We start from the raw sequence: 19,688 nt of genomic DNA, 5'->3' as shown, positions 1-19,688 counted from the left end.
GGAGTTTCGCTCTTGTTACCCAGGCTGGAGTGCAATGGCGCCATCTCGGCTCACTGCAACCTCCGCCTCCTGGGTTCAGGCAATTCTCCTGCCTCAGCCTCCTGAGTAGCTGGGATTACAGGCACGTGCCACCATGCCCAACTGATTTTCTGTAGTTTTAGTAGAGACGGGGTTTCACCGTGTTGACCAGGATGGTCTCGATCTCTTGACCTTGTGATCCACCCGCCTCGGCCTCCCAAAGTGCTGGGATTACAGGCGTGAGCCACCGCGCCCAGCCAAAAAATTTTTTTTTAATTAGCTGGGTGCACATGCCTGTCATCTCAGTTACTCAAGAGGCTGAGGCTTCAGCCTTGGAGTTGAAGGCCACAGTGAGCTGTGACCACTGCACTCTAGCCTGGGCAACAGGGTGAGACTGTCTCTAAATAAATAAATAAATAAAATTCAAATTTTGTCACATACGAAAATTAAATAAAGGCTTACTGGCACATAGCCACACTCATTCATTTACATATTGTCTATGGCTGCTCTTGCACAACAATAGCAGGATTGGGTAGCTGTGACAGGGACTGTTTGCTGAGGGGAGGGGTCCTCAAAACCTGTAATATTTATTACTACCTGACCCCTCACAGAAAAAGTGTGTCAACTCCCAATTTAAACTAAAAAATTTTAAATCATGTTTTATAGGGTTTAAAACATATGCATAATCTCCAAGGGTTACATAATATATGCTGCCATTTATATAACATTTTCAAATGAACAAGAACAGAGAGATGAAAAACAGATTAGCAGTTGCCAGAGGGCAGCAACTGGGGGAAGAAAGAATACCAGGACCAAGAAGCACATGGAGGGAGTGGTGACAGGCAGCTCTGCATCTCGACTGTGGTAATGGTTGCAGGATCTTTCACAGACCTACATGCCCACACAGATAAATGCATGCATGCAAAAACTGGCACAACAAGTGAAGACGGTCTGCAGTTTAGTTAACATTGTAACTGATGTGAACTTTCTGGCTTTGATACTATACCACACCCATATGTCACCTTTGGAGGAATCTGAGTGAACGTTACATGGGAATCTATGTACTATTCTTGCAACTTCCTGTGAATCTGTAATTATTTCAAATTTAAGAAAATATACATTTGTACAAGACATAAAATAATAGGAAAAATGTTGGGGAGGATGAAAACATACAGTTATAAGGTTTTTATATTATAAGTAACATGATATATTATTTGATAGATGATGTTAAAATATTAAAAGTAATTTCAAAAACCGCAATTACTTTTGCACCAATCTAATAGATACTGTAAACCTAGACCAACCAGTTTTGTTTTTTAAAAAAGGTAAATCTAATAATCCAAATGAGTGCATAAACACAATGCTAAAAATTATTCAACTAATCCAAATGAAGTATGAAAATGAGAAAATAAGTTGGGAAAAAAAAGAACAAAGAGCAAAATGGAAGACTGAGCACTAATTATGCCAAAAGTTACATTCAGTGTGAACATTGCAATTAAAAGAAAGAGACTATGACATTTGACATGCTGCTTTTAAAAGAGATGTACTTTAGATGTAAAGAAATAGTTTAAAAGCAAAAGGATAGCAAAAAATACCATATCATGCAAACGTTAACAGTAAGAGTACTGAAGTGACTACATTACTATAAAGCAGACAACTTTAGGACAGGCATATCACCATGTTTTTAAAAAAGTGAACTGTCCTGTTAAAAGGGTTGATTCATTAAGAAACTAAGAGTCCTCAATGCATTTGCACCTAACAACAGAGTTTCAAAACGTCTAAAGCAAAAACTGACAGAACTGAAGGAATAAACAGATAAATAAGAGCTGGAGTTTTTAACCCTTTTCTCTCAGGAACTAAGAACAAGTAGACAGAAAATCAGTAAGACTTGAATAACCTTATTAACACTACTGATATTTATAAAACACTCTACTCAACAACTGCAAAATATACAACACTTTCAAATACAAATGGGATTATAAACTAAGCCAAACAAATAACACACAATATGCTTGGTTATTATCATCATATATAAATCAGCAAAAACAGCATTTTATTTTCATATCTTAATAATGTAAACTTCATGCAGAAAGCCAAAAATTTGAAGGAGAAAGAAAGAAACTAAAGATCAACTGTGAAGACAAACTCAGTGTGAATGGTTTTTCCTGTTTATGTGGTTATCTAATTTATCCATATGGTCGTAAATACATTACATAAACAAAGTATGAAATTTAGGTTAGTGAATTTTATGTAGTTTAATCTCATTTAATGAAATAGTCTGAAAATAATTCCAATATTATTAATGTAAAAATGTTTTCATGAGGAAGATCTCTTTTTTCCATCATTAGTCGATGTGCAAACATCCATGTTAAGAAAGAATGTGGGTGGAGAGCCCATAGAAAAGGAAATTTTAAAAATAATTTAAATAATATTTGGCTCCAGAGTTTATTACACAGGTTCTTTATTTCTGTTTGTAAATCAGCTTAAACATCTTTCTTGTGTCTTCTTCTTCAGGTCACAGAGGTGAACTCTTGCAGTGTGTATGGGAGAAAGCAAGGCACGCTGAGGGTGCTACAAGAATCTAATGAAAACTAGATTTAAATAACCCCACTACCCATGAGCCCCATCATCCAAAAATAATAATGATGACTTTTTCATCAGATGATTCTGTCACCACTTTTAGATTATGTAAATGTTCACTTTCTGGAACAACAGAATAATATTGACATGTTTGGAAACCACAATGTTTAGGCAAATGGACCAGACACCCTTTCACTGGCATCCTGCTCCTTCTATCTCTTATCCTGTTAATAGTGTGTAGACTATGTTTCTTATCAACACACTCTCAAAACAGACCATAAAGCACCTGTCTAAGATTTCTGTCTAAAAAGAACAAGGCCTTACTTAAATAGAAGGTCACTAAATACATTAAGCATCTCTGGTTTCTAATTTGAAGTGTTCTTCCACACTCCTAATTTCCCCCAAAACTATTTTGAATGGTGAGTTAACTTTCTCCTTAGTGTTAAAATTCCTCTCATTTTCACTGTTTCGCTAAGTACATAATGGAAATACAGACGAGAAAAAAAACATAAATTTCATTACAAAAACTCTAGAGGAAAATTGTACTTAAAAATATGATGTATTAGATTTTGTAAAATTATTTTATAAAAATCACATTTTGAGGGAAGACTAAGTAGACATTGTTTTCTTCTAATAATAGGCATACCCTACACTCCCCTACAGGAGGAAAGTTTTTTCACATTTTTTAAAAAAAGCCTAAATACCTTTTTATATGGTATTTTATAGAAGTATTTTATAGAAATAATGCATTCTTCTTTTAATGCATACTGATCAACCGCCTGCTAATTAGATATAGATGTCCCATGGCATTTATACTTAATTTTTTACAGATGTCAGTGTTATTCTCAATTATAGATTTGACAGGGAAACAAAACCCATTTAACTGTCTCCATGTCCTAAAAGACTGCACTGTATTTCATCTGGCCAGTTTCTCAGGATTCAACTCCAAATAGAAGCATTACTAAGAGGGACCAACCAATTCTCACCTTGACAGTTTTCCAATAGGAGTGAGTAAACACGCTGTCTAATGGGTCGGTAAATGAAGGCCTGGCTGGGTAAGGCCTGGTCAAGCTCATCTTCCAAGGTGTTGCTGCACTCAATCTCTCCACTGCTCATGATGTTGTACACCAGGTAGCTTTCTGCTTGGACGTGATGTGCTCTAGCAACCTGTTTGAAATTTAAATACAACTGAATTTCTCCTTGAAAACAAAACAGTAACCTTCAAATAGAAAAAGTCAATGCCTTTCATCATATGCCAGTTTTTTAAGGCCCTCAGAAATGCAGTAATTGACACTCAAATTCATGACATCAAGTTGCCATGTTTTCTTTCCTTCGGACTACCAATTTCTTTTCTTTTCTATTTTAATTTTACTTTAAGCTCTGGGATACATGTGCAGAACTTGCAGGATTGTTACATAGGTATACACATGCCATGGTGGTTTGCTGCCTCCATCCCCCTTTCACCTACATTAGGTATTTCTCCTAATGTTATCTCTCCCTAATCTCCCCATCCCCTGCTAACCCTCCCCTAGCTCTCCATCCCACAACAGACCCCAGTGTGTGATGTTTCCCTCCCTGTGTCCATGTGTTCTCATTGTTCAACATCCACTTACGAGTGAGAACATGCAGTGTTTGGTTTTCTTTTCTTGTGTCAGTTTGCTGAGAATGATGGTTTCCAGATTCAACAAACTTTAAACCAACAAAGATCAAAAGAGACAAAGAAGGGCATTATATAATGGTAAAAGGATCAATACAACAAGAAGATCTAACGATCCTAAATATGTATGCACCCAATACAGGAGCACCCAGATACATAAAGGAAGTTCTTAACAACCTACAAAGAGACTTAGACTCCCACACAATAATAGTGGGAGACTTTAACACTCCACTGTCAATATTAGATCAATGAGACAGAAAATTAACACAGATATCCAGGCCTTGAATGCAGACCTGGACCAAGTGGACCTAATAGACATCTACAGAACTCTCCACCCCAAATCCACAGAATATACATTCTTCTCAGCACCACACTGCACTTACTCTAAAATTGACCACAAAATTGGAAGTAAATCACTCCTCAGCAAATGCAAAAGAACAGAAATCATAACAACCAGACTCTCAGACCACAGTGCAATCAAATTAAAACTCAGGATTAAGAACTCACTGAAAACCGCACACTACATGGAAACTGAACAACCTGCTCCTGAATGATTAATGGATAAATAATGAAACGAAGGCAGAAATAAAGATGTTCTTCGAAACCTATGAGAATGAAGACACAACATACCAGAATTTCTGGGACACATTTAAAGCAGTGTCTAGAGGGAAATTTATAGTAATAAACTCCCATATGAAAAGCGAGCAAAGATCTAAAATTGACACCCTATCGTCAAAATTAAAGAGCTAGAAGAGCAAGATCAAACAAATTCAACAGCTGGCAGAAGACAAGAAATAACCCAGATCAGAGGAGAAATGAAGGAGATAGAGACACAAAAAAACTCTTCAGAAAAAAAATCAATAAATCCAGGAGCCAGTGTTTTGAAAAGATCAACAAAATAGATAGACCACTAGCCAGACTAATAAAAAAGAAAAGAGAGAAGAATCGAATAGCTGTAACAAAAAATGATAGAGGGGATATTACCACCAATTCCACAGAAATACAAACTACTATCAGAGATTACTACAAACAACTATATGCACATAAACCAGTAAAACTAGAAGAAATGGATACATTCGTGGACACTTACATCCTCCCAAGACTAAACCAGGAAGAAGCTGAATCCCTGAATAGACCAATAACAAGGTCTGAAGTAGAGACAGCAATTAATAGCCTACCAACCAAAAAAAGTCCAGGTCCAGACGGGTTCACAGCCATATTCTACCAGACGTACAAAGAGGAACTGGTACCATTCCTTCTGAAATTATTCCAAACAATACAAAAAGAGATAATCTTCCCTAATCCATTTTATGAGACCAACATCATCCTAATACCAAAACCTGGCAGAGATACAACTAAAAAAGAAAATTTCAGGTCAATATCCATGAGGAACATCATGCAAAAATCTTCCGTAAAATACTGACAAACCGAAAGCAACAGCACATCAAAAGGCTTATCCCTCACGATCAAGTAGACTTCATCCCCGGGGATGCAAGGCTGGTTCAACATATGCAAATCTGTAACTGTGATCTATCACATAAACAGAACCAAAGACAAAAACCACATGATTATCTCAATAACTGCAGAAAAGGCCTTCAACGAAATTCAACAGCCATTTATGCTAAAAACTCAATAAACTAGGTATCGATGGAATGTATAATAAAAGCTATTTATGACAAACCAACAGCCAATATTGTACGGAATGGGCAAAAACTGGAAGCATTCCCTTTGAAAACTGGCAGTAGACAAGGGTGACCTCTCTCACCACTCCTACTCAACATAGTACAGGAAGTTCTAGCCAGAGCAAAACAGGCAAGAAAAAGAAATAAAGGGTATTCCATTAGGAATAGAGGAAGTCGAATTGTCTCTATTTACAGATGACATGATTGTATATTTAGAAGACCCCATTGTCTCAGCCCAAAATCTCCTTAAGCTGATAAGCAACTTCAACAAACTCTCAGGATATAAAATCAATGTGCAAAAATCATAAGCATTCCTATATACCAATAACAGACAGAGAACCAAATCAAGAGTGAACTCCCATTCACAACTGCTACAAAGAGAATAAAATACCTAGGAATACAACTAACAAAGGAATGTGAAGGACCTCTTCAAGGAGAACTACAAACCACTGCTCAAGGAAATAAGAGAGGATACAAATAGATGGAAAAACATTCCATGCTCATGGTTAGGAAGAATCAGTTATCATGAAAATGGCCATACTGCCCAAAGTAATTTATAGATTCAATGCTATCCCCATCAAACTACCATTGACCTTCTGCACAGAACTGGAAAAAACCATCTTAAACTTCATATGGAACCAAAAAAGAGCCTGCACAGCCAGGCAATCCTAAGCAAAAAGAACAAAGATGGGGGCATCATGCTACCTGATTTCAAACTATACTACAAGGCTACAGTAATCAAAATGGCATGATACTGGTACCAAAACAGAGATATAGACCAATGGAACAGAACAAAGGCCTCAGAAGTAAGGCCACACATCTACAACCATCTGATCTTTGAAAAACCAGACAAAAACAGGCAATGGGGAAAGGATTCCATTTAATAAACAGTGTTGGGAAACCTGGCTGGCCATGTGCAGACTACCAATTTCAAAACTTTCTATTACTCCTCCTCCTTTCTCCAAACGTCTACAGTCTTATCTTCCACAGTATCTCACTATTGTCTCCTTGATACCCTCCCAGTACCCAGGTGCTCACTACTTCTCACCAGTATTGCTATGAAAGGGTCTTAATCCCCTAGCCCGGTTTCTCCCCTTTCCAACCCATCCTTCACACCACTGCCACACTGTCTTTGAAAACTTTGCTACCCTATTCAAAACATTTGAATGGCTACCACAGATCCTTCACCATAACATTTCAAGGCCCCACTATAAAGCCTCAACCTCCTTTTTCTAGACTTGAACACCATTTCACCCTCATAGAAACTGCCATAATCCAGTCTCAACACAACACGTGCACTGTTTCTCGAGTACTCAATCCATTTTTACCTTCACTTGTGCCCGTAAGAACTTACCCCACCCATAATGTCTTTCTCTTCCAATCTTTCCCAGCCTCCCACTTCACAATTCTTTTCCCTTTAAGGTTCACCTCATACTACCCTCCCTTCCTCCCTTAGCCAGGACCAACCTCCAGCTTGCCTTATAAAGCTCATATCCCAGTCCCTGTAGCACAGCTGTCTGGTCTGCCTCCCTTATTAAACTCTAAGCTTCTTAGCGTTAGAAACCATACTGTATTCATGCACTCATTTATTCAGAAATTGTTTATTGAGTGTAAACGACGTGTCAGGCACAGGCACTTCTCCGCTGTAAAGTTAAGACAGTGCTGGCTCATGGTAGGTGATCAGATACAGGATTTAAACTAATTCCACTTTCTCATTAAATAAGTAGTTAAGATCAGAAGGTCTATCACAGTCTAAATATATAGGTTTTACCTTCCTGTGAAGAACATTCTTTTTAGTGTGAGATAAATTCATCTAGATTACTCGTCAAAATTTAAATCCAAATAGTCTACTACTAAAGGCATGAAAATGTGATGCTAGCATAACCTGGAATACCAGAACCTCTGAATCCTAAGAGCGTGTGCCTCATTTACTCAAATGGTCATAGTTATGCTGATTCATGACTGGTAGGCTTGAGTCTGAATCTTTCTGTTCCTTACTTTCTTCCTAAAGAAAATGGGTTTAAAAAAAAAAAAAAAAAAGTGCCAGGCTCACAGGACTATTGTGAGGATTAAATGAGTCAATGTAAGAAAAGCACTTGTCCCGAGGTCTAGCACAGCTCACTGCCAATGAATGTTTTATAAGATTATAAGACTATCTAGCCAAGTGCAGTGGCTCATGCCTGTAATTCCAGCACTTTGGGAGGTCGAGGTGGGAGGATCACTTGAAGTAAGGAGTTCGAGGCCAGCCTGGCAACATGGTGAAAACCCATCTCTACTAAATACAAAACTTAGCTAGACGTGGTGGCGTACACCTGTAATAAACTCTGCCTCCCTATTCAGGAGGCTGAGATGGGAGAATCGCTTGAACCCGGGAGGCAGAGGCTATTATGCCACTGCACTCCAACCTGGATGACAGTGAGACCCTAAGAAAGAAAGAAACAAACAAACAAACAAAAACTCAACTGATCTTCCAAAATGCTGACATAGAGAAGACACAGATATATAGCTGTGGTTGTGTGTGTACTCAATGTAACTGCTGTGCCCACAGCATTTTCCCAGGGTGAGTGCGTATGGTTAAAACAAACGTTTGAATTTTAGTTGCCTATTAGATAGGGTTGGAAGATGACATTGCAAAACATTTTTATAGGGAAAATGTAAGGGCAATGTGAGAAACTTCAAAATTGTTTTCAAAGATACAATTAAGTTCAATACATGTGAACAACACTCGACCCACCACTTTGCCAGGGAACTTCCTGTGGGGACTCTCCTTGACCCCACCTTCCCCAACAAAGACTCTTCTACTGCCAAACTCCCTGCAGTCTTTGCCTCCACTCTCAATCCTGTGCTACAGTAACTCCCTGAGGTCACCAAGACCTCCCAATTGCGGACCTAACTGCCTATATCTAGTCCTATTATACTTCCTTACCTTTGTAGCATTTGACACTCCTGACCATTTCTTTTCTCATTCTCTTGAAACCTGTCTCCTTGGACTTTTGCGGGAATTAGTCTCTCCTTATTCTCCGTTCTCCTCTGCTCACTCCTGATCTCTCAGTGCACTGTCTCTTAAGTCTCCATCACACATGTTCTTTTACTTCACACATAAAATGGGATGACTTCCAGATGTCTGTCTCCTGTCAGTAACAGAACTTTAGGCCCATATTTCACTAGAACATGTGTTAGAGGTGCCATCTACTCAACTCAAATATAACCCAGTTAATTCTCCCTGTAAAAACCTTTCCTCCTTCTTCCTTAGATAACAACATCTACCATCCCCGGTGCTCAAGGGAACCTCATCTCCACAGCAAGACTTATTTATTAGTTTCACTGCTGAGACCATTTCCTGAATTTCTGTCTTCCTATTTCCACTACCATTTTCCTAATTGTAGCTCTTTTGTATTTTACCTGAGTTTCTGCAATGGCCACTTTAAATCCACTCTCTGCAGTGTAATGTTTCAAAAGCCAAAAATCTGATCGCCATCAATATACCTGCTAAAAAAAAATCGAATGCCTCCTCAATGAGTGTGAAAATCAAGTCCTACGTTATTCCATAATATACCTGATGCCATCTGTGGTCTGACCTAATCTAGCGGAATATGGGTGGGATGTCCAGCATATTAACTCAAATGGGAAGGCCAAGGGAGGGTCCTATCAGCAGGGTGCATACAAGCCAGTGTTTGTGAAGACCAGCCTTCACAGACAGACCCCAAGTCCACAGAGGACACGTGCAAGGCCATATACACATAAGGGATGGCAGCAAGAGCCAGGAGGTGGAAGGGGACCAGATCAAAACAACCACACACAGAGGATCCGGAGGTGGGAGGTGACACTGGTGTTCCAGGAAAGCCCTTGGCTGGTTGGCTGGCATGTTCACATCACTGCTTTCCAGGCCTCACCACACAGCTGCTCAGCTGCTCAGCTGCTGTCCAGGCCTGAGTTTTCCATCAGACTAGGAGCAGGAGCTTCCTTACAGATCTCTGTAGTTGCAACTAGACTGAAAGATGGTGGCGCTCACAGTGCTGGGAACAAGGAAAGGTGTGTGGTTAAGATGGTTGAGTTTGGTTTAGAATTTGTTGAGGTTCGTTTGAGATATTTATGTGGACGCAGATCTCTTCTGTAAAACAAGGATAGGTCTATCTCACAGAGCTGTTGAGAGGATCTAATGAGAAAAGTTATGTAATACACCTAGCACAGAACTCAAATGTCATGCCCCCCCCCCAACAAAAATCTTCGCTCTATAATACTTTCAGAACTAAGTCCAAATTCCTCCTGTGGCATTTAATAACCTTCCCAATGTGGCTATGATTGTCTACCTTTTCCCATTTTTTCCTTCTTGCTTCTTCCCGCAAAACCCACTCCAGCCTGACCTTTCACCCTGTGCCCCCAGTGACGCAGATTCAAAACACTACACCTTTAGTACTTCCACAACTCCCATGTCTTAGCCTATTCAATGCATATTTTGGCTACCATTAAGGTCTGGCTCCAGTTCTACCTCTTTGGGGAACTTCTCCCTGTACTTTATTTTTTGAGACGGAGTCTTGCTCATGTTGCCCAGGCTGGAGCACAAGTGGCATGATCTCAGCTCACTGCAACCTCTGCCTCCCAGGTTCAGAAGAATCTCCTGCCTCGGCCTCCCAAGTAGCTGAGATTACAGGTATGTGCCACCACACCTGACTAATTTTTGTATTTTTAGTAGAGATGGGCTTTCACCATGTTGGTCAGGCTGGTCTTGAACTTCTGACCTCAGGTGATTACCTGCCTCGGCCTCCCAAAGTGCTGGGATTACAGGCATGAGCCGCCGCAGCCAGCCTTCTCCCTAATACTTTAACCCACAATGTTCTCTCTCTCCTATTCTTATGGCACTTTTCTATAATATTCATCTGACAGTATCAAACATTAGTTATGAGTTTTCACACATGTCACACTTCCTAACGAGACTTACAGACTTCTGTTGTGCATCCTCTCACAGTGCCCAAACACTAAGGCAGTAATGGATCTTCCCTGACAAATCCATCAGTGGATATATTTTCAATCATGGCATATTGGCTGGGCATATTCACATACCTTTAAGATTTCAGTGTCTGAAACCATGGTTACTTGTTGCTTTATTTCAAGCCCCATGTTGGCAGGGTCTTCTTGTTTAATTTCAGGATTTGTACATATAAGCTTAAATTCAGGATCTGTTGCTATAGGTAATTTTTGATTGATTTCAGGGTGTGTACACATGGAATCTTCTTGCTTGGATATAGGATCTGTACATACAGGAACTTCCTGTTTGGATTCATGGCCTGTATACATGATAATTTCTTGCCTAGATTCAGAGTCTGTCCACATTAAAACTTCTTGCCTGGATTCAGGGCCTGTACACATAGGAACTTCTTGCCTGGATTCAGGGTCTGTACACATGGGAACTTCTTGCCTGGATTCAGGGTCCGTACACATGGAAACTTCTTGCCTGGATTCAGGGTCTGTACACATGGGAGCTTCTTGCCTGGATTCAGGGTCTGTACACATGGGAACTTCTTGCCTGGATTCAGGGTCTGAACTCATAGATATAACTTGCTTATCCAAAGTTATTACATTTTTGGGCTTTTGGAAAAACCATGGAGATTTCTGTCCTGGTAAAAGATACGATGCCATTCCTTTATAAAAAAGAGCTTTGTTTGGTCCCAGAGGTAACAGCTCTTCTAATTTTTTCTCACCTTGATACAAGTGAAGAACTTTCGATATATGGTCAGACACAGCTAATATAATGTTACCTTTTTTGTCAAAGTTCTCTTTAACAGAGGTGTAGGATGATAAGCATTTGTATCTAAAGCTTTCAAACATGCCCTCTGGGATTATGTCGTTGCCAAGGAGGCAGGCCAAAAGAGGAAGGTCAGCCACACAGAGGCCCAGACTCTCACAGAGCTTCTCTCTGCAGAGCATGATGGTGTCCAGGCTCTCTAGGCAGAGCTCACTAATTGAAAAGTAGGGACAAGTGTCATAAATTAGGTAATCAGTGTCTTCCCCAAGAATCCCAAGACAGTTATGCTGGAGACCATACGAAGCCACCTCATAATCTGCCTCCTGTAAGGAACACAAAGTTTCCTGGCCCAGTGTCTTTAGAGCAAATCGTGTAAACACAGCAAGCCCAGAGGGGATGAAGAACATGTTCCTGCCTGGCTGCTCCTTGTGTGACTTGATGTAATGAAAAATCCTGGATATCTCCCTGTTGTTCTTAAGCCTTCGTTTCACCCATTCATCTCTCTTATCCTGCTCCACCATGCCATCAAAGAAGAATATCAACTTGATCCCAACCGCCGTAAAAGTTTTAACAAAATCTCGCAAAGCAGAAAAGTATTCTCGCCACTGGCCACCGCAGATCCAAGAGTCTGGAGTATACCAGTATCTGAGACAACACATGGCATCAACCACAATGGTAGGGGTACATCCAGGATACTTGCTTCGGTGGTGCTCTGCCAGTTCTTTGAAATTTACTACTGTACATATATGTGGGCAAGTACTTCCCACAAATCCTTGCAAGCCTCTCACGCCCATAACTGAACTCTGGGAAAGGATCTGGAAAGAAAAATAAATTAATCAGTAATTATGGCATTATCATTAGACATACAGCACTTTTCAAAGCAAACGCACTGTTTCCAAAAACATTCTTGTCTCCAAGGTAACAGGATATGCTGGTTAGGAGCCTGAAGAGTTCTCAATTCAAGCATATGAGGAACTTTACCTAAGTATAAGTTAATTACTTGAGTTGGACTTGCACAAGGACAAGAGAGCGTAGCAGTCTTTTCACTAAGACAATGTTTGCACTAAGACTATCATTCAAGAGATTTCTTGATAAAATTCAAAAAGAGGTTAAATTTTCAAAGTAGTAGTATTTCTCCTTAGGAACTCAAGTTACTGTTAAAATCTAAAACATAAATTAAAACACACTACATGGATGATTCTCAAGATAATTTGTCTGAGTAAAAGAAGCCAAAGAAAAAGAGTATACACTATGATTCAACTTATATAAAATTCTAGTTCATTAAGAGTTAAGCTAATCTGTAGTGACAGAAAGCAGATCAGTGGTTGTCTGGGATGAGGACAGACAGTGGGGGGAAGGATTACCAAGGGGACACTTCTAGGGGTGACAGATACATTCACCACTTAGTGGTCATGGTTTTACAAGCATATGCGTATGTTAAAACTTACCAAACTGTATACTGTAAACATGTGTCACATATACCTGAATAGAGGTGTTAAGAAAGCCACATAAAATTCACTATGCCAAATGTCATAATATCTGAGATAGTGACTAACTGACTTTGCATAGTAACTCCCATTTGAAAATTTAAAAACAGATACAAAGTAGTTTAAAGTTAGAATTTGGAATCTGGAATAGGTATGAGCACAATATTGTATATGACACGATAAAAGGGGCTCTTCAAATAGGCAATCATGTGCATCAATGGTTAGAAAAACTCCATGCTGACATATTTATGATTTATGCTTTTTTGACTATAGTTTTCTTTAAGAGTCATGCAGGCTTTATGGCCTTTGATAAAACACAACAAAAAATTCTTAATACGCAAAACAGCAACACAAAACAAATGATGCCTCTCCTAGACAGGCTGAAGGCAGCTGTCATAAGATGACTAAGTCTATGAGTATCTCTCATGTTTAGGGTATTTCCCAGCTGCCAGACAGATGTGGGCACTTCTCATATACATACTAACCTTTAGGATGACCCTGACATATAAATATTATCAGCTTTATCTTACAAACGAAGAAACAATAAATACTAGGTTGAGAAAAGGCATCTTCACAGAACTATCTTTTAAGAATTCACTGATTTTTTTTTTTTTTTTTGGAGACCAGGTCTCACTCTATTGCCTAGCCTGGAGTGCAGTGGTATCCTCACAGTTCACTGCAGCCTCAATCTACAAGGCTCAAGCAATCCTCCTGCCTCAGCTGCCACCACACCTGGCTAATTTTTTTTTTTTTTTTTTAAGTAAAGACAAGATCTCACTATGCTGTGTGGTCCAGGCTGGTCTCAAACTCTTGAGCTTAAGTGATCCTCTTGCCGCAGCCTCCCAGAGTGATAGGATTACAGACATGAGCCACTGTGCCCAGCCAGAATTTACTGATTTTTAATGGTCTCTAGCTCCTAACAGTAGAATATGAGGGTATTCATTTAATAGTCACAATAATGGAATTTTCATTACATAATGAAAATTTGCAAACATTGGGTGAACATAAATAGCACACATTTTATGTTGAAATTTAGAGAAGGCTCGCTCATGAAGTTATTAAATACAATGGGATACATTAATACATATACACCAAATCACTACAGTATTTATTGTTCCTTGGAGAGAGTTTATCTTGGAAACACAGCCAAGGTATTTGAGTTTTTAAAGTGGAAACTGGGCTTCATAATGTGACTGTCTCAACTATAACGTGGTTCTACATTTTGAATCCCCGGGCATGGATCCTATGTCCAGGAAGGGTACACTCTTACTACTGAAAAAGGGTATTTTTTTCATTTGTTATTTCAACATAGTAGGCAGGAGACAGGTGTTGGGAAGGGAATACAAGAATACATAAAATGTTGGTCAAAATGGATTTTAAAAGAAGGTTTAGATTTCACCAGCTCTAGACTACTGCTCTATGCCTGGCTTTAAATTAAACAGGTCTTGAACGGTTTGCTGATGATGAGCTGGCCAAAGATAAGCCTCACAAATCTGGAGTGTGACTTGGCTTCTATGCTGCGAGGGAAGGCCTCACTCCTTTCACCGAGCCCTGTGCTGGCTGCTGTGGACCCAGGAGAGACCCTGGACAGCAAGAAGGAAAAATAAGGAAGAGCATTTGAATACAGTCAAAGCAGAGCACTGAACCTGACTGCAAGCCAGGTGCTAAGGTCCACTATATGCCCACTATGGTCAGAAGCCAGCAGCCAGTAGGCTCTCAGGCCAGGCAGCTGCCAGAGTTGCTGGTTAGACTGTTCAAGACACACAGGAAGCCAAGTCACACATGGAGAGAAAGCTGGGAAAGGGAGCCAAACAAATCTTCTTCCTTCACTTCCAGAAAGGCAAAGCCCCATTTGCACAGCGGCTCTTGCCACATTTGGGGCAGCTGCCCCTTCCCTTACCAATAATAAGGGATTTTTATTTCAAGCATTTTCTACTAAAACTGCAACTAACAACAATGAATTGCTCAAAACATTCTCTTTATTTCACAGTAAGTCAGGCTCAGTCCTTGACATTGATTGTATTAAAATGTTTTTCCTTCTTTTCATCCCAGTAGTAAAAAGCTCACTTTAATTAAACAGTTACTGGTTCTTCCTTTCATACTGCCAATTTCTCACATTTTGAATCATGTGTTACTTCAGGAATATGATATTATAATGTGTTCTTTGTCGGATTTACAAAGAAATATTGGGGTAGCGAAGGTTTTGGGAACTTGTGATACTAGAGGATACCTTCTGGTATTTCAGTATCTTCAAAGTGCTAAATATTCACAACATCCACTCATCAATGCAATTAATGAGGTAGGGAATAAAATGTCTGAAAAGATAGAGATTCTGTGGATATTGCTTTAATTTTTTTTTCTTTTTTAAGCCTTTCATTGCTAAAAACATATATGGAGACTTTTCACTTTCTAAAGGTGGTTATTCTAGGATGACTGGGGAAAATAATATGTGTATATAAAACTCATTCCACCTGCAAATTATATAAGAAATTTTCATTATCTAGGTAATTGTTGTTTAGAAAGAAAACAGAAGTTATTTCTCATTAGGGATGAGTCTAACTGCCCCAAACAGGGCCTGGGACCCTTTGGGAATCACACCCATGAAGGTGGGCCTCACCATCCTGTCTTATCCCAGCACCTAGCACAACATCTGCATGGGATAGGCCCAGTATTTGAATGAATAATGAATTAATCCAAGGACAACGTATAAAGAGAAATCAGGAATCAATAAGTTACAGACTTCAATTATGGTCAAAGAAGCAGTGTGAATTAGAATCGCTGTCCTCAAGCAGCTTACAAAGGGTCTGGGAAACAAAGCCATGTCAGTAGCTGCGGCAGGTGGAAGGTACAGCTGGAGGTTGCCTTATTCCCAGGGCTGGCTCATTCTTCTTTGACAGCCAGACCAGTCCTGGGTATTGGGTTACCAGTAAACCAGGAAGTGGAAAGAGGAAAGAGAAATCCAGAAACTCCTTTGGTATAATCTTTCAACTTACAAACACTTGAGGTTAAGAGCGATGTGCTCAGCATAAACAAATGCACACATAGTAAGGACGACTTGTCTAGGGTCACTCTGGACACAGGATGTTGGACTTAACAGACAGCCCAAGGAAACTTGCCACACAGACAGCAGCCTCTGCAGGACAACCAATATCTGGCTGCTTTAATCACCTTAACACATCCCCAGCATCCAAACCATGTCAAAGCATAACTGTCAAAAGCTAAAAGATGTTAACTCACACAAGCAGTAATGAGCAAGGGTGTATAAGAGACAGGGAAGCTGGATCAGAGCACTGGAGGAGCTCAAGCTTAGAGTCCATTAGCAAGGGTTCACTGGAATAAGGGTGGTAAGCTGGAGACAATAAAGCCACAATCTTTGCACAGAAATAATTTGTATCTCGAATCTACAAACCAGCATATAATACACCACCATGTTTGCACTCTAACAGAGAGTAAACAGCAAAGTCAAACAGACGTAAGTCTGCTGGAAAATTAAATAATCTGGTGGCTCACGCCTGTAATCCAAACACTTTGGAGGCCAAGGCGGGCGGATCACCTGAGGTTGGGAGTTCAAGACCAGCCCAACCAACATGGTGAAACCCTGTCTTGTAAAAAAAAAAAAAAAAAAAAAAAAAAAAAAAAGAGAGAAAATTAAATAATCTTGGATGGGTCTGAAACAATGGCCCAGCACAACAGCACAAAACATGAAGCCTTCTTTTCTCTTGTTTTCTTTCCTAGTATGAAGTAATTTTTCTTTCATTGGTAACTTCTGGCTGGGCCTCGGCCCAGGCTTTCCCAGTGATGTTCCCCCATTGCTTGACGTGGAGTATCTGAGGTCGTTGTTTCTTCTTTCCTCTCCTCCCCCGCCTAAAAAGTGAAACTCACAAGGACCCCTTAAACACCAGGTGGGTGAGAACAGGGGCCAAAAATCCCAAGAGATTAATATTTATCCCTTGCCAGCACACAGTATAGTATCTGCTGAAGGTTTATTATTTATGAATGCACAAACAACCAGGTAAATAAATAAACTAAGGGTAGGTGCCAGTTAAGTTGGTCTTGATGCTTCAGAAGCTATCCATACACGGCTCATTAAACTGCTGAGTTTTACAAGAATTCCCAACCACGGATAAAGACTCTCACCTTCACCACACTTTTGTTAGGGCCCTTAAGCCCTCTTCTCTACCAGGCCTCAATCTGGGGCTTTTAGCAAGAATCCAGCTAAATCAATTTAAAGAGAACCCACCTTTGATATCTGACCATGCTGGCCTGCCTACAGCAAGAATCTCCCTATCCCTGTTATCTTCCCTTAGAAATTTCCCATCCGCTCACCCCTCACTCGGCTCCTTGGTTGTAAATCCCCAGCTATCTACACTGATTCAGAGTTGAGCCAGATCGCTCCCCTCCATAGCACTGAGTAAAATCTTCCTACTGTTTGAACAAATGTCAGAATTTTAACAATGGCACCTCAAAGAAAGCCTTTAGCTATTATGTACTTTAGAATTTCTAGGAATAGATGTCTAGACTCAGGGTGCCCTGGAGGATATCTCAGAACAGTCTGGCCATGACCACTGGTGCCAGCAGATGTCACAGGGGAGGTGGGAGAATGACAGGCAGAGTTTTGTTGATAAAAGAAAAAGTCCCAGAATAAAATGCAATAGTCCAGATTCTAACTGCCACTTAGTAACAGTGATACTGAAAACTTAAGCACATTACTTCCATTTTCCTTATCTGCAAACGAGGGTCATAAGATCTGCCCCATACATTGTTGTGGTAATATTTTATTTATAATTATACTATAAATTTGTTTATTAAACATATTTATCAATTGCTTAAAATTTAGGAAAATCAGCCCAACGTGTCAAAATTCTTAAATTATCAAAAAATTTAAAACAAAGACAAATTTCAGTAAGGTTTTATTGTATTCAAAATTGTTATAAGCTAGATTACTTTTTAATATTGGGAAATATATTAATTTGTAAAAAAAATTCTGATCAAAAAATTAACCATGTTTTTGCAGAAAATTCAGAAAAAGGAAAATATTTTTCAACATTTTACATATTTCTAGCCTTTTTCTACCATTCACTGCTTCTAAAACTGAGATCATACTTTTATAATCTATTTTTGTGACTAATTTGTTATAAATATAGTCCCAACTCATGTTGTTACTATTCTCCCACAGTGTCATATATAACAGATGCACCATGTGGACATGAGTTCTTAACTCCACTGGAGAACACCTGGGTTATTCCTGATACTGCATGCCATAACTAAGAACATGAAATGCATCCTTGTATACAAATCTTTGAGAGACCCCTGATCATTTCCTTAATATCTTAGACAAGAAGCTGCTGAGTCACAGCATAGGCACATTGGTAGTTTTTCTCCAACAGCATTGTCTCAAGAGTAGACCCACCTGTAACTCATGAATATTCAGTTCTCTTCAACAATACCAGGTAATTTTATTTGAAAATAAATTTGGCTTACTCATTCAGCAAGCACCTTTATGTCAGGCATTGGAGTAGACACTGAGCTATGAACAAGCCAGATGAGGTCCCTGCCCTCCAGCAGGCAACAGTCTCTTGAACACAAGTATAGGGCAGAGAAGGTAATTTTCACTGGGGAATTTTCAGCAGGGAAAGCCAACCTCCCTTTGGGCTCTAAGACAATCCCCTGAGGAAAGAGTGCTCAAGGCAAGGCCTGAAGACAGGCAGGTGTGGCCAGAGGGAGGCTTCAGCAACTAGGAGGAAGTGCTTTAGATGCCCTTAAGGTATCTTTTTTCCAATTATTAAGTGCTTAAAACATCTGCTCGATTAAGTAGTTTAACTTGCAATTGTATTCATAAATGTGTTCATCAAATGCAGAAATGAAAAAAAAAAAAAAAAAAAAACACCTTCAATGTGTCTAGAACCTACTTTAAGAGAAGATGAAGAGATGAGATGCTGTTGGAGAAGCTGGGGCCAGATGAGTGAAAGACCTGGCAAACCATGCTGAAATGTCTACACTTTATCCAAAGGGAGATGGGATGTCACTCAAGACTCAATCAAGTATGTTTCAGAAACACTGCTCTGCCTGTGTTGTGGGGATGGGTGGAGGCAGCAAGAGTGGAGACAGATGGTCCATCGTGAACGAATTGTTATGGTTGTTCAGTATCCACTCTCCCTCCCTATTATGGGAGAATCTCAAGGCTAGAGGGATTCAGGGCCACTTCCTATCGCAGAAGAAAAAGAAGGGCAGACAGACCCTCTTCTATACCCCACAGATAAAGATCTAAACTCCACCAAATTCCCACATTCACTCACACTCATTCAGGATTTTCTTTTTTTTTTTTTTTTTTTTTTGAGTCGGAGTTTCGCTCTTGTTACCCAGGCTGGAGTGCAATGGCGCGATCTCGGCTCACCGCAACCTCCGCCTCCTGGGTTCAGGCAATTCTCCTGCCTCAGCCTCCTGAGTAGCTAGGATTACAGGCACGTGCCACCATGCCCAGCTAATTTTTTGTATTTTTAGTAGAGACGGGGTTTCACCTA

General features: G+C 39.8%; 1 protein-coding gene and 1 long non-coding RNA gene across 15 annotated transcripts in view; one reads left to right on the top strand and one right to left on the bottom strand.

The window, feature by feature from the left end:
* The window catches only part of FAM120B (family with sequence similarity 120B), a 107,409-nt gene that overhangs the window by 82,704 nt on the left and 5,017 nt on the right, over positions 1 to 19,688 (bottom strand). For 12 of the 14 annotated variants that reach the window (XR_004266134.1, XM_032271600.1, XM_032271591.1 and 9 more), the window contains exons 2-3: positions 10,999 to 12,495; positions 3,585 to 3,765 (exon numbers count right to left, since the gene is read on the bottom strand). The exons of 1 other annotated variant lie outside the window; for it this stretch is intronic. Coding sequence is in view for 12 of the 13 variants with exons in the window: in XM_032271600.1 (XP_032127491.1) it covers positions 3,585 to 3,765; positions 10,999 to 12,474 (1,657 nt within the window). In the remaining variant the exon portion in view is untranslated. The remainder of the gene's footprint in view (positions 1 to 3,584; positions 3,766 to 10,998; positions 12,496 to 19,688) is intronic. One more of the 14 variants, XM_032271602.1, reaches the window with a different exon arrangement.
* LOC116545006 lies at positions 1,700 to 5,306 on the top strand. The gene is made up of 3 exons (XR_004266136.1): positions 1,700 to 1,710; positions 3,265 to 3,268; positions 5,158 to 5,306. It is a non-coding gene; the product is annotated as an uncharacterized LOC116545006 (long non-coding RNA).

Source organism: Sapajus apella, unplaced genomic scaffold (genome assembly GCF_009761245.1).
Source record: "Sapajus apella isolate SASKATOON/1434 unplaced genomic scaffold, GSC_monkey_1.0 scaffold241, whole genome shotgun sequence".
NCBI lineage: Eukaryota > Metazoa > Chordata > Mammalia > Primates > Cebidae > Sapajus > Sapajus apella.
This window is presented reverse-complemented; position numbering and strand designations above follow the sequence as displayed.